A 16,839-nucleotide genomic window follows, 5' to 3' on the forward strand; every position below is an offset into this window, starting at 1 on the left:
GGATACCGTATTCAACTACACACACAGAACAATAGTACAAAGTGTCTAAGTGCGAAGGCCGAAGGCCGAGCTTTAGCAAAATGTCATCGCTTTAGCACAGAGCAATAGTACAAGTGTCTAAATGTGAAGGGCAAAGGCCGACCTCCGCGTAGCCCGAAGGCCCGAAGCGTCCAGGATGTCAGTGCTTTAACACAGAACAATAGTACAAGTGTCTAAATGCGAAAGCCGAAGGCCGAGCTCCGCGTAGGGCTGAAGGCCCGAAGCGTCCAGGATGTTAGTACTTAAACACAGAACAATAGTATAAGTATCTAAATGCGAAGGCCGAAGGCCGAGCTCCGCGTAGGGCCGAAGGCCCGAAGTGTCCAGGCTGTCAGTTCTGTGTTTAACCACTGACATCTTGCAGGCTTCGGGCCTTCGGCCCTACGCGGAGCTCGGCCTCCGGCCTTCGCATTTAGACACTTGTATTATATAATTACCTGTGTTTAGAACTGACCTCCTGGATGCTTCGGGCTTTCGGCCCAATGCGACTTCAGCCTTTGGATCTTGTTACTTAGACACTTGTACTTAAAAATACTTGGAAAAGTTACGGGAGGCGCGCGTCTGTCGGACGCTTCGGATCTTCGAATCGCTCCTTCGGCCTTTGCATTTAGTTAGATTCTTGTACTATTGCTTTGTGTTTGAATACCGAAGTCGAGCATCTCGCGAATGCTTGATGTATTATAATAATAATTTAGAGTAAGGCCAAGCGCGCACCACGATTATTTGTCCTGCGATAATTTTGTCGCAGAAATGCAACGTATGTGTTTATATGTTAGTGCGCGCATATGCGACAAAAAAATCGCAGCGATTTTAAAATTGTGATTTGTCACATTTTTCCGCGATTGTTCGCGACGCGATTGTCGCAAAGTGAATTGCAGCATGCGGAGTTGTATGGCCCCGCGCGCACTATGATAATAAAATCGCACCCCGGCGGCCGGACCTCAGTCGGCATTTCGCTCTCCAAACCCCAACATCTCGGCACCTGCATCTCCAATGGAGTCTCAAAATGAGACGCTAGATGTTGACCATTTAATTATGGAAATAGACGGGGATCACCTTTGTGTTATAAATGCTCAAAGTCATACAGCAATCGCATATTAAAGACACGTTTCATGACAAGCGACTGGTACGAAATCCATGTTGAGAATGAACAAATCGTCGACTTTTTCATCGCAGTGCGCGCAGTGAATTTTCTGCGATATATTACAGCGCGATTCTAAAATCGTGTCGCAAAAATTAATATCGTGGTGCGCGCTTGGCCTATAATACCTTAAATGTATACTCCTTCAATTTGAATTTAGAACTCATTATTATTTTTTATTTGATTTTGTTTCTATATATGCCATATATATAGACTTTAATATTATTTAGAACTGCTAAAAAACAAGATCGGCTTACTTTAAATATTTCGTCAATTTTACCTTTGTTTCTAAAAACTGTGATATTAAAATTATTTTCTCGTAACAGGACTGAGGGGCTACCGCGAAAACCGAAATTCGCAATTTGCGGGGATCTTTCTCTTTTACTCCAATGAAGGCGTAATTAGAGTGACAGAGAAAAATGCTCGCAATTTGCGAACTTCTATTTTCGCGGTTATAGCCCTGAATCTTGTTGCTCACCGATCCGTTCAAAAATATACATAAGAACTGAATATAATTAATAGTTATTATAATTATACAATTAATACAGAAATGTAATGGTACTTAATGAAAAGGAATATTGTGTATATTATTTCGACGAATCAGATACTCTCAATAAAATCTATACATGAGGCCAAAGCTGTTCATAAATATTAAATGACTTTATTATCTCTATACGCCTTACTAACTCTATGTGTCCTATTGTGGGAAAAAAAAACACAACGACAGTCAAGAACGGAATTCTTAATTTGAATTTATCAGATTTTTGATATGCCTAGTCCATTGGTTGGAAAGCCCGTTCGAAATTGAAACTTATTTGCAATATAATAAGGTCGCATTTTGTAGATCTCTCTCATACTTATAGTAGGCTATTGAGATAAAATTAAATATCCCACAAAAATAAGCAAGCAGAATTAAACCTTGTGTCAAAGACATAAGTCATAAATTTCAATGCCAAAGTTTTAACTAAGGATGTTTCTCGCCTAATATGAATTGACCAGTGTAAGCATCAGTTAGCTAGCCCTAAGCAACCAAAGGTCAAGCTGCAGTTGAAAAACTAATAAAGATAAAGTTAAGCTGATAATTTTCCCGCCGTCTCCATGCTTCTTTAAGTTGGGTATTGACTGGTCAGCTGCCTGTTAGCTATAGTTTTCGCGAAAATCGCCAGGACAGAGGTGAAAATTTTTGTATGAAAACTTGCAACTTTAAATGCATTTTTTGACGAAACTATTGCAGTCTAAAATGAAGTCAAAATCAGTCCATCGACTCAATTTTTTGCAAGCTTTCTAATGGTACCCCACACGATTCTTACAAATGAAAAAAGTTTCAGCCTACCCCTCTCAACCCCCTAAATTTCCCCCTTTAATAAGAAATAAGCAGTTTTGACTTATTTACAATATGAGTGGTGGTAATTGCTATAACTGTTCCAAATTTTAGGTATCTATGTCAAACGGTCTCTGAGAAAAACGTATTTAACTGATTTGCAAGACCGAAGTGATCCCATAAGTGTTCCGTAAACAAAGTTTTGTACGGAACACTAAAAATAAGACGCTTCCGGTAACGAATTTATCATCAAGGGACTTCTGTTAAGTAACAATAATCAACAGTCAAGGATTTGGCTGGGAAAGTGATCGGTTTGATCCAAAATCCTTAAACATTTTACATTTCAAGTACCCATCTTATTTCATACTTTCAAGTGACTTCTCTTGAATTAAATTAAACTTTTCAATGATCGGGTAACTTCTCGAGCGGACTCAACTCGACAGTGAGACGTCTCGGAACTCGGAATAGGAAATAATTATAACTAGTTAAGGTGGTTCGATTTTCATACAAAATTCAATCAAAGCTCGTTAAGTAACTACACACTATTAGTACATAAATATTTCCGCATTTATCTCCATTTCACAAAAAATAAAACCTGAAATTTTGCAAAAGTGGTGCCATCTAGCGAGAGTTAAGTTTTGAGTAACCTAGGCGAACCACCTTAAGAGTTGGCCCTATATTTTTGCTGTCGATCTGTAATGGCTCCTCTACACGATGGGCCAGCGCCCTTGGAGTGGCCGGCGCTGGCCCATCGTGTAGAGGAGCCATAAAAAGAAGTTTATCGTACTTAGCTAAGTCTACCATTTTTGCACTAATAGAGCCGTAGCGCTGGCTATATTTTGAGCCCTAACTTAAAGTAATATTAAAGTCAAATTTTTTTTCACTTACGTATGCTGTTTTAAGATGTTAATCTTACATTTTGTTTTGTGTCACAGATATTATTTGCTTTTTAAGATATTTAATAATTTGTGGTAATTATTTTTATTTTGAATTATTTTGGAGAAAAGAATATTCGAGAGAAAACATGTAACTGTGTCGCATTTAGGATAGTTTTTTTAATGTGAAAACATAGTTTGTGTCAATTACGTCCATTGCAATCGGATACTATGTCATACTATTCAAAATTACTCAAAAAATAATTAAAGTTAAAAAAAATTGCTGACGTCGCATTTAATCGTGTCAATATGTACATTACATGTTTTTGTGTCTTATTGAGGCACAGCTTCATAAGATTTTTGATAATTTTGTTCTAACAAGCTATTACTATAACAAAAGAATATTAAGGTTACTAGAGTTCACACCTTATTAATATAAAAGGCGGGATAAATAAGAAATATGAATTTGTGTCAGTTTCATCCATTGCATAAACAAATAATACAAAAATAATGTTCGCGTTCATACGACGCTAGCGGGTGGCTCTTAACGGGCAACGCGGGCCATGCACGGGAAGCGGGCGCGGCGCGACCTTGGCGTGGCGGCGGGTAAGGGCCTCTCTCTAAAAACCACACGTTGCGTACGCAACGCATGTTTACTTCGCCTGCGCGCCAAATTAACGCAACTTATGCAAAGTTATACTACTACAAAGAGAACTTATAAATATTGTACAATGTCACCATTTAGCAAAAGAACTGTAAGTAAGTACATCTCATTGCGAGAATTAAGGTCTGTTTATATCTATACACATTACGGTTACGCATCATATACTTGTGACAATGACAGGGAAAAGGTACCACTAGAGATGGGCGGCGGGTAAATACCCGGGGTAGATATCGGGTATTTATCGGGTATTTACCCAATCTACCCGGTATTTACCTTTTCTACCCAAATGAGTGGGTATAAATAAAAGTTGGAAACGGAGAAGTAAATTGAATGGAGATATTGCAAATAACAGTTTTTTTGATACTCATGTAGTTATATAAAACGTATAATATTTGTATTGACTAAGAAAATTGACAAATGCTTAATATCTTAAACATACGTTCTACAATACGTGTGTTTGTCACTCTATTCCTCCTAAACAGCTGGAACGATAACGATAAAATTTTGTGTGTATATTTCAATGGGTTCCTGAAGGGTTGGGAAAAATAATTAAACCCGGTAGGTGGCGCTGCTATCGGTATATAGCCAAATTCGATTTACTGAAACCGATTTGGGTGAAATTTTGTGTATATGACTATTATAAGGACTGTATCGTTTATTATAAATACAACTTTACTTAGCCGTTTTTTCTGGTATTATGTTTTTATTAAAAAATTACACATATAGTTTAATTAGTGCTTTAATAATAAGTAACATTTCGTCCTGGGAGATCACGTAAAGCATATGGTTTGGACAATATTTACCCAATCCTCCCGAGTAACTACAACGATTTCGGACAAATACTACAAGAAAATTTACGGTTTGCGAACAAGATAAGTATTACACAAAAAAAATCGTACTATGTAAACAGCAATTACATATGATTCGTAAAGCGAAACATCTGGGCATAGTCTAATCATTTCTTTTAGTTGGAAAAAAAGTTTTGGATCTGTGCTTGGTGGCCTTTTTGAAAATATGGCATGTTACTTACGACAACCCCGACTTTGGTATACAATATAACCATCATGGAGCGTTTCTATCGACCTGTTCTAGCCATGGTTCAACGCCATGAATGTCCGTTAGGCTTTGGATTTCGGTAGATTCTTTTAGCTGTTTCCGTCATTTCCCTGGCGTCAGAAATTGACGGGAATCCAAAATGTTGCATAAAAAGTCGTTTTCATGTAAAGATAAAATACACCACATTTATTCTGTGGATGTTCAATTGAGCAATCATGAAAAGGACACTTAGATGGCATATTTTGGCAGCATATTAACCTTTTGTTTCTTTAAATCGTACTAAGGAATCGGTGAAATAGTCTCAAATTAAGCTCGATAGGCTTGTCCGAATTACATTTGCTAGAAGGTATTAAAATCATCATAAAGTCCCTAAAATAAAATAAATGTAAAACATTCTTATATCAGATATGTCTTAAAAATACCCCCATATTATACCTTAAGAACATAGTAATACAAAATAATACACACGTCAACAGTTAGACCAGGTTTTATCTGTATTTATAATAAACGATACAGTCCTTATATGTATATTTCAACGGGTATCTGGATGGTTTGAAAAACTATTGGACCCGGTAGGTGGCGTTGCTGTCGGTATATCACCTAATATTAAATTACTGACTGAAACCGATTTGGATGAAATTTTGTGTATATATTTCAACCGGTACCTGGATTGTTTGAAAACACTATTGGCTATATATATACCGATAGCAGTGCCACGTACTGGGTCATATTGTGTTTTCATCATCATCATCATCATCAGCCTACTCTCGTCCACTGCTGGACATAGGCCTCTCCTATTGCACGCCATTGAGCACGATTTGCGGCAACTTTGGTCCAGCTCTTGCCAGCCGCCTTGCGAAGGTCATCGCTCCATCTAGTCTGAGGGCGTCCTACTCTACGTTTGCCGATGCGCGGTCTCCACTCGAGAACTCGTCTACCCCACGGTTATCGGTTCTACGGCTAATATGACCGGCCCACTGCCACTTCAGCTTGCTAATCCGGTGGGCTATGTCGACGACTTTAGTTCTCTGACGGATGACTTCATTTCGAATACGATCCCTCAGAGAGACTCCGAGCATAGCCCTTTCCATTGCTCGCTGAGCGACTTTGAATTTATGGACTGACCCTACCCTACCGTGAGTGTCCACGTTTCGACTCCGTATGTCATCACGGGTAGGACGCACTGATTGAAGACTTTTGTCTTCAGACTCTGTGGGATTGACGACGTGAAGACTCGACGCAGCTTCCCATATGCTGCCCAGCCCAGCTGTATCCTTCTATTCGACTCTTTCTCGAAGTTGTTCCTTCCTAACTGCAGTATTTGCCCGAGGTAGACGTATTCCTGAACAACCTCGAGAACAGCCCCTTGTACTGAAATAGGTCCCGGAGCAACACATTTGTGGAACATAACTTTTGTTTTGTCCAAATTCATCCGGAGACCTATGCGTTGAGAAGAATCAGCTAGACCGGTCAGCAAATGCTCTAAATCCTGCAACGTCTCAGCCATGGTGACGATGTCGTCCGCAAATCGCAAGTGTGAGATGTATTCGCCATTAATGTTAATACCATGTTCCTTCCAGTCGAGCGTTTTAAACATATCCTCCAATGCATTTGTGAACAATTTGGGGGAAATCACATCCCCTTGTCTCACACCACGATGCATGGGGATAGGCTTAGTCTGCTGGTTTTGGACTTGGACGGCCATGGTAGCTGCGTTGTACAGACATCTCAATACTTGGATATATCACCAGTCGACTTGGCATCGCTGCAGGGAATCCAGAACAGCCCTGACTTCAATGGAGTCAAAGGCTTTCTCATAGTCCACAAATGCTAAGCACAGGGGCCGATTATACTGTTCAGTCTTCTGTATAATCTGCCGCACTATGAAGATGTGGTCTATGGTGCCGTATCCTCCTCGAAATCCGGCCTGATCCGGTGACTGAAATTCGCCGAGTCTTCGTGCTAGGCGGTTCGTGATGACCCTCGAAAACAGCTTGTAGATGTGGCTTAGGAGCGAAATGGGTCGATAGTTCTTCAATAGGGCCTTATTTCCCTTTTTGAAGAACAGCACGACTACACTCCTACTCCACAGCTCTAGAGTTCTCCCATCGAAAAGAACGGCGTTAAAGATGTTCTGGAGCTCCTTCAGTGCAGGTTTACCTCCCGCTTTCAGAAGCTCGTAACGCCGCCCTCGCCTGGGGCTCTTCCATTTTTAAGCTGCCTGAGGAGCATCTCGATTTCGTCAGTCCTGATTTCTGGCATGTTTTCGGTAAAGTGGCGGATTAATGTGGCTCTCGAATCCTCATTTTCGGGATCTGGTTGAGATCAAACAATTTAGATACATACAAAATTTCATCCAAACTGGTTATAGTAAATCAAATTTGGCCATATACCTAACGAAAAACTTACTGTATTAAACGATAAATAAAATAAAATGTAGAAATATCAAAACCAAAATATGACAACAATTAAAAAATAGTAGGTATATAGGTATAAAAAAAATTCACGAAAAAAAATTAATTGTGTACAAAAAAGTTGTGAGATTGTGATTTGTATACTTTATTTTAACTTATTTACATATTTATACGATAATAATGATATATCTTAGTTATATAATGAATTTCTTCAATTATAAGAACAAATTTTAAATACCCAACAATTTGGGTAGATACGGGTAAATATCGGGTAGATTGGGTAGTTTTGGGTATTTTCCCGGTATTTACCCGCTGGCGCCCATCTCTAGGTACCACTTGAGTAAAATTTGCTTATTAATACCGTGACTTGAGGTAACTTTCATTCTTTGATAAAAATATTACTTCTTGAACTTAATTTTATTTATATTAATGTTATCAATATTTTGATTTCTATATCTAATATCTAATCAAGTCTAACTTCAATATATCTTAGTTATATGGACTAATAAATTTTAGTATAATAATTTTTTTTTTTCATTATAAATAGCACAAACCAGTCTTTCCATAATTAACGTAAATTATGCACATTATTTTTTTAATGTATTTTTTGTTCTTAGCATTTTTTTTATAATAGATATTATTAATTATGTACACGTATTGAGGTTATTTAATGCCTGTTTATTCTGATGTTTTGAATACATTTACCTTAAATAATAATTACCAACACTTTTGATAGTTCAAGCTTCTTGGATAATAATTACCTTTGGGTTCAATTGGCGTAAAGGACATTTTGGCGAAAATGAGTTATGTCCACTACCGTAGCCTCAAAGGGCTTAACTGACAAAACGCCAGGATATCTTTCCAGGAGAGCCAAAAATCAGTTTTGTTTTGAGAAAAAAATCAGACCTTTTTTGTTTGTTTGAATTAACTGATGCCTGTATGTGGCTTTTTGAGGTCTTTTAAACTGATTTCTTGAATACAATGCTTATTTACAAAAATAGCATGTCCGTTACGCCATAAAACACGACTATTTTTAAAAAGGCGTCCCTTTCTTTTATGTTTATCTTATCAGAAAAAGAGCGTAATGTACTAAAAATTAAACTGTTTTAGTACCATTTGGCGTAAATCCAACAATTTCGTTGCAATATTCGCAACTTGCATTTAGGGAACACTATACTTCTAAGTACTGTAATTTACATTTTTTTTTTCTGAAAAATTATAGAGATGTATGTATTCACTGTCAAGTTTTCCCTTATTTTTGTTATTTTGGATACTTAAACGTGGAAAAGGTCGTTTTTAAGAAAACAATGTTTTTTTACACTCTACAAAAACAATGTTTTTTTTTATTTGTTTATATTACTTCAAGTATATTAATTAAATTAAATTTGGTAGGTGAGAAGAGATCTCTGCTAAAAACAATTGAAAACCGAAGGGGAAACATGTTGGGCCACCTGATACGTCACGATACTTACATAAAGTCTATAATTGAAGGCAGAATAGAAAAACAGAGAGGCAGAGGAAGACCGAGACGTGCATATATTGACCAGGCCAAAGAGAAAATTAATGTAGTGACGTATCAGGAGCTCAAAACAGTGGCAGAGAAAAGAACGGAATGACAAATACTCCACCGACAAGAGCTAGGCTCTTAAGAACAATGATGATGATGATTACTTCAACAGAATCACTGCTGTCCTACCATTTATACAGGGTGTCCAGTAATTAATGGACAACCTTCTAACCATCGACAGGGCACCTTAGGCTGGTCCAGAAAATGCACTTACAGGTTTAGTAAAAGTTTCGTGGTTTTCGAAATAATCGCACTTTTCTAATTTTGGTTCCTTGTTTCACTGTAATGATCGCTTAGGACATAAATGAAAAGATTTTTACCTTCTGTTTTTTGAAAAATATTCTCTAATAGGCCTGCTAACCGAACCGATAGGCAATACAGTTTTTCCATAGCCAAGGTGTATTTTTAGAAGACCTTAATCCAAAAAATACATTGTACTCTAACATTTTTAAGAAGTCTGATCGCTTGTGGTGAAAAAAAAACTAATGGAGAACAGAGTGGCCAACTTTCTTAAAAATAGTTTATCTAATACTGATTCTAAAATGGTATCACACATGCTATTTACATTTCTCCAAACAAAGATATGGCCTAGATGGTGATTAAAGTGAAGTATGGTGCTAACTAGTAAAAAGACATAAAAGTGCGATTATCTCGAAAACCACGAAACTTTTACTAGACCTATAAGTGCATTTTCTGTACCAGCCTGAGGTGCCCTGTCGATGGTTAGAAGGTTGTCCATTCATTACTGGACACCCCGTATATATTGATATACAACAATTTGTAACAAATTAATTTTACTATAGAAAGTATTATGCGTTATTTCTGTTTGTAATTTTAATTGGATTATAAATTTTACTTTTACATACTAAAGTACTATTAGGTACAGTAGTAGTTTTGAAATTTCGTACATATGTCTATTCAGTAAAACTTATTGAATATGATCGCATATTTATGACATTATATTAGAGTAGAAAAAGGCATGCGGCCAGGCTTACGTACTTCTATGGATTTAAATGCAAATGCTATACCTAGACAGTAACTTTCATAAGGTTAATCCTGTAAATTAGGGTTTAAACAAAAAAATATTAATATTACGTCTTAATTAATATTACCAATGACCCAGTCATAAACAAAACTAATAGTTATCAGTCTAACCTTAATTAAACGCCATAATTATCATTTGAATATAGTCATGTTTAATTATTTTTATAAAACTGATGAAAAAGTACAAGAGATGCAAGGGATAGTTGTTTGGCCGGATACCGGATATTCGGCCTGACCATTGGCCGAATATCCGGTCAAGGCCGCCGAATATCCGGTCAGAAGAACTATACCTACGTTTCGGTTTTTCAGGTGCGCATTCTGCAGGTTTGACCTGTTTCCTAGTTAACGTTCGCGCACACTCATTTCTAGGTTCGAAATGAGTGCGCGTACAAGTCAGTGGAATGATTAAATTGTTTTAAAATAATAAATAAGTACGATTATGACCGTGTCTGTTTCTTAAATCCAATTTTATTACTCCGAAATCAAGCAATGTTACTATCCGGTATCCGGCCGGATAGTAATATAATAGCCGGATAGGCCAATACCGGATAGTAACCGAATATCCGGTGCATCTCTAAAAAGTACCCACTAGTTCAGTTTAAATTGTCAAAATTTAGTAACCCTATAAATAAAGCAATGAGCACATGAGCAGGTAGTGCAAGTACTTACTTAACAAAAAAATTGACAAGGAAAATAGGTATAACTAGGTCATCCCACTTAAACACAAAAAAGCAACAATTATAAACCCGAATTTATACATAGTATGGGGGCGCGGGCGTATCTCTTACATTGAATCTCTCTCTCGCATAAATATACAATAATTATACATTTTTTATACATTAGTTGTGGGCGTAACGTATATTTAGCACTCAAAAATTTCCGATGCAAACGGCGTATCGTACACAAAGTTGGGAGTTAGTTTGAATTGGCAGATACGGCCAAATGCGTTGGAAAACTGTGTTCAAGCATTGATTTTTCATAGCGCTTAACGGACATTTTTTTCAAGTTATCGATACGTTAAATATACTATTCGATAGAGAAAAAAAATACTGAGTATAACAGCATTTTTGCAATTTTGTCCCTTACGCCCTTTGAGCCTACGGTAGTCGTTAATTACAGTTTTGTTCAGAATTCCAAGCGCTTTCGTCCTGTATAGTGAAAATTTTTATATCTCTTAAAAAGTTGCCTTTACGACCCAATTTTTACACAATGAGCTTGCAAAAACAGCTTATCTCAAGGGGCGTAAATGACCAGTTATAAATTAGAAATTCATAGATATTATCGTTAAGGTTACCGCTAAATATAAATATGATTGTAAATGACTTACATGTCTTTTGTCGTCCTTTAAGCCCTTCATTTGTCTTGATGATTTTTCATATCGTATCTCGTATGGTCAATATGGTCGTAAAGGACATATTTTACTATTGACAATTATTATTTTACTTGCCCTTTATGACCCGCCCTAAAATTATTTTACCATAAGTATATGAAGCGAACAAGGTTGTAAAGGACTTTTTAAATATTTGTATCGTTTACTACCACGAATTAGTTTCTAAACTCTAAATTTAAAACAAATAACATGGACTTAGCGGTGTATAATAACAAATAAATAGTTTTCTGGGACCTATATTACTACATTGTAATGTTTGCCCTTAAATTTTAAAGCATTTACGCTAAGAGTTTTTTCGGCAGTTATCTTTGTTCATGGGCGTAAAGGTCTATAATGCCTAATAAATAAATAGTTTTATGGGTCCTTTATTACTAAAATGTCAAACATTACATTTCTCTTCAAATTAAAAACCTCAGCTCGGTGTTTTTCAGCAACTATCATCGTTTTACTCGCAGTGGAATTTCTTATAGTATATTATATATATACATAATTTCTTATATTCTATAATATCGTTGTATATCGACTAAGCCAATCTGTGTAAGAATGTCCTATAAAATCATTCATTCATTCAATTGTTTCATAATCGTTCTAACAGAAAATATTATGCTCCACAAAGGAACATATTTTTTTCAATAACTTTTAGAATTTATGAAGCCTTGTATTCAACGTACACCATCATCATTGTAATTGGCGTTGCTTGCCACGCTTTATAAATCACAAAATTAGCAATACATTGCGTCTTAAAATAATCTTAAAAAGTGTACTAAATATCGAATAAAAGTTATTTTTAAAAGTCGCTGATGTGACATTCTCATTCAAAAGGTAGGGACCACTTTGTCCTTTACCATAAAGACGAAATTTTATTGTATCTTTATACAAATAACCTGTCAGAGAGTCCTTATGGCAAGGATAAAGTGGTACCTTTTGATTGCGAACGTCACAAATGTTGGTTAGTATGAGGAGCCTACATTTTATTTTTAAATATACTTACAACATACCTACTCCCACACTATGAAAAGACTTAATATAATAATTATGCCTCCGAATGAAATAAATACACTGTAATGGCTCCTCTACACCGGCCACTTGCTCCCTCTAACGCATAAATGCGTCCCTTGGACTTGCCGGCGTTGGCCCATCGTGTAGAGGAGCCATAATGTTCATCTAACAAGCACCCTACCCGCGTAGGTAGCCTTCCCCGCGTACGCCGTTCATGCAAAGTTTTATTTTGCCAAATAGTAAAAAACCGTTGTTGAAAATGACCCAAATTATGAATGTTGTCTTGATGTGGCATTATAATAATGTAGACGTAAACTTAATAACATGATTTTTTTTTTGTGGCAGATACATGATGTTTATAAGAAAAAAAAAGATTAAAAATAAAAGCGGTGGATGAATTTGACACACATTTGTTTGAATAACATATTATAATATCCTGTGAAGTACAACACTTCACTTACCGACTATAATTTTATTTTAGGCATTTTAGGTTCACTATTAGGTATTTATTAAATGTCATTATACCCGTGGATGAAAATGACACAAAATGCGTGTGTACGTCGGAAGCCACTTTGCTTTTACAGGGAAACAAAGAATTTCATCTCGAATATTCTTTTTACCGAATGCTGTTTAAAAAAAGAAATACCTAAATTTCTACCTAAGCAAATACCTAGGATGACACAAATTATTATTATTAGGTTTAGTATGTGGTCTGAAAACTATATGTAAAAAATAGGCAACATTAATAATCTTATAACTTCAAAAGTTATTGCTATCGGACTATAAGTTTTCGAAGGGAAAGCTGGAATCAAACACCGTGTTTAATTATAAATTATAAACATGCATGTTTTTTCGAGCTGGGGGCCAATTTTTTAATTTCGATCGCTCGATTTCTTCACTCGAAAATCAGTGGAAAACGACGAAATACTAATACTGAAATACGAGCGATCGAAATTTGCAATCTAGTGGTATTGGCCACTCGATTTCAATTCTATTAGTAGAATTTAAACGCCTAGTAGTGGAGATTGGAGATATCATTTAACGAAATACACGAAATCGAGTGGTCGAATTTCAAAAATCGGCCTTCTGGATATTTTCAACGCAATCCTCACGAAAATAAATAGACGTCCACGAGATGATTCATATTGGCCGGTCGTAACAGCGACATCTACCGGGATTTTGGGTAAACCAATTGCATTCAGCGTTTTGTACTCAAACAATATACAAAACCATTCGAAAAAGAAGTATTTTTCAATATTTTGGGCTTTGTTTAATGAAATCTATGGTGAAAATCAGAAAATATTCGAAGACGGGTAAGTTTAGTGTTGTTGGTATTAGCTCAGTTACTTGGTTCAAAGAGTCTAAGCTAAAATAAAGTAAGTAGGTACCTGAATGTATTTACCTAAATAAATAATTATATTAAAATTGTAGAAAGCCGAATATTTTAAGGCCTTGCTATGAAAAATTTCATCATCAAGATTTAATTTTACGATATATTTTTATGTCTCGTGCCATTATTTTTTAGTAACGAAAAGAGCACATTTAATGAAAATTTACTTAAAGTATTACATAAATCTACAAATTATCAAAGGCACCTTCTAATCTACAAGCTTCAAAGCAAATTTTATCTTTATTCTCATGTAAATAAAGTTCACATTACATTTCTTCTGTAACAAGGAAAATTGTATTCAATTTTGGAAACCTTAGAATACACATGTTTGCAATTTCGTTTCTTTTGTAATGGAATTACTTTATTTTGCCCTATGGCATATACAATGTATTTTATATGAGGTTTTGACGAACAAGATGACTGGAAATAATGAGGTTTCAAAACGAGTTAGTAAAGTAGGTAATAAATATGTCTAAGTGTTATGTCAGCTATAAAATCTAAGTGAAATCTAAAGTCAGGCGTGGCTCACTCCGCGATTTCGTCGCTTTGCTACAGGTAGCTAAAAGTACATCCGTTCGACCCCAATTTTGGGGTTTGCAATAAGCCGCGCGTGCCTGTCACCACCTAGCGGCCATATCTGTGCCGATCGTGACAGACGCGTTTTGTTAGAGAGTGAGTCTCCTGTACCTAGTACTATTATTTATTCTGTGTCATGGTTTAAAAATCTAGGTTTAAAAAAAGGGATCCAATAAGTAGAGTGTTTAATAATCTGGAGGGACTGTAAATTATCTTGTTTTTTACCTGTAGAACTTATCTTTTACAATTCAGTTAAAAAGTATGGGACGAGCGCTTTTCCATACAAACAGTCCTGTCGCAGTCGCTGGATAATGACAATATGGAAAGTATGTTTACCTACATAATTTGATGTTAAATATCAGAATGGAAATTAAACTACTATTCCATTTAGAACCGAGTTTTCACTTGATTGCTTATCGTTAAAAACCGCACTTTGAAAGTTAACGCCCTAGAGCAGAAATGTATCACTTTCAGCCGGGCTAGCACATGATTGGCTCGACAGTATCTCGCGGAGAGATAAACTATCCTCCCTCTTTTATTAACATAGTAAAGACGGGTAGTCTATCTCGCCGCGAGATACTGTCGCGCCAATCATGTGCTAGGCCTACAGAGTATGAGGAATGGAAACATACTTACATAGTCTCGAGCGGTACAGTGGTGTAGGGCGCAGATAGCGATGAGAGCGCGAGGATTAGTGTTATCTTTGTCACTCTTAAGCTACACAATGAAAGATACTTACATAGTCTTGATCGAGCGGCACAGTGGTGTAGGGCGCAGATAGCGATGAGAGCGCGAGGACTAGTGCTATCTCTGTCACTCTTAGGCTATATAATGAAACTTACATAGTCTTGGTCGAGCGGCACAGTGGTGTAGGGCACGGGCTGCCACACTTTGCCAACGCCGTCGTCCCACTGTTGCTCAACCTCCGGCGGATAGGCCGCCATCGCCACCATGGCCGTCATCTTCGTGCGCTCCTTGTCCCATCTCTGTCACTCTTAGGCTACATAATGAAACTTACATAGTCTTGGTCGAGCGGCACAGTGGTGTAGGGCACGGGCTGCCACACTTTGCCAACGCCGTCGTCCCACTGTTGCTCAACCTCCGGCGGATAGGCCGCCGCCATTGCCACCAGGGCCGTCATTTTCGTGCGCTCCTTGTCTGTGCAGCGGATGGACAGCTCGTCCTTCAAGTATAAGTCAGAGAGTATGTTGAGCCCCTGGGAGCCGTAGCGTTGCCGGAGGAATTTGCCGAGCTGGTAGGCGCGGCGTTTGCCGGTCTGAAAAAAAAGTTATTAAACCGATTTGCAAGACCGATGTACGGTTGCCATCAGGCCCCTGTTTCACCAACGTGACAGGTGCGACGAATTGTAAAATCACTGTTGCTGACGTCACAGGCATCCATGGGCTACGATTACCGCTTACCATCGGGCGGGCCGTATTCCTGTTTGCCACCATCATTGTATTATTTAAAAAAACTTTATGATATCGGAAAAAACAGATATTTCTCTTGCTAAGTTTATGACAATTGTCACAAGAAACACTACAATTGTCACGAAATTCCGACATATAACTCATTACATTACCTGTCAAGAATTACCTACAATTCTTCTAAATCTTTGACAATTGTCAGAAACTTCGCAGGAGAAATATCTGTTTTTTTCCGATATAATAAAGATTTTTTAAATAATACAATGATGGTGGCAAACAGGAATACGGTCCGCCCGATGGTAAGCGGTAACCGTAGCCCATGGATGCCTGTGACGTCAGCAACAGTGATTTTACAATTCGTCGCACCTGTCACCGATGTGAAATTGGGGCCAGATATAAGGTGCCAATATCTGAACACGCCTCTATTGCAAGGGGGCCGATTTTTGAATTTCGACCACTCGATTTCGTGTATTTCTTTAAATAATATCTCCACTACTAGGCTTTTAAATTCTACTAACAGATTTGAAATCGAGTAGTCGATACCAATAGATTACAAATTTCGATCGCTTGTTTTTCGAAAATTAGCATTTCGCCGTTTTCCACCGATTTTCGAGTGACGAAATCGAGCGATCGAAATTCAAAAATCGGCCCCCAGGGCGTTAGAGTGCGTGTTCAGATATTTTTGAGCACATTAATCGCTCCGATATATCTGATGGAGACTGTACCTACTGTCTACTGTCATAATCATAAGTGCTCCGTGAACTAAGTACGGAGCACTAAAAGTTGTGACAGCCAAAATATTACCATATTGAGAGTAGATTTACAGATAGTTCACAACTATTTATTTTCCAACGTATTATCACGGGAATGTACGAACGTGTCTTGATATTTCAGTCAACATCGGTAAAAAAGTACTGAGGCTAACTGAAGTAGCAT

At 37.2% G+C, this 16,839-nt stretch overlaps 1 protein-coding gene across 1 annotated transcript in view; it reads right to left on the reverse strand.

Annotated features, from left to right (window-relative positions):
- The window catches only part of LOC134670685 (prostatic acid phosphatase-like), a 50,871-nt gene that overhangs the window by 10,749 nt on the left and 23,283 nt on the right, over positions 1–16,839 (reverse strand). Inside the window, exon 4 of the mRNA XM_063528501.1 lies at positions 15,495–15,752. Coding sequence (XP_063384571.1) covers positions 15,495–15,752 — 258 coding nt within the window. The remainder of the gene's footprint in view (positions 1–15,494; positions 15,753–16,839) is intronic.

Source organism: Cydia fagiglandana, chromosome 14 (genome assembly GCF_963556715.1).
Source record: "Cydia fagiglandana chromosome 14, ilCydFagi1.1, whole genome shotgun sequence".
In the NCBI taxonomy this organism is placed as follows: domain Eukaryota; kingdom Metazoa; phylum Arthropoda; class Insecta; order Lepidoptera; family Tortricidae; genus Cydia; species Cydia fagiglandana.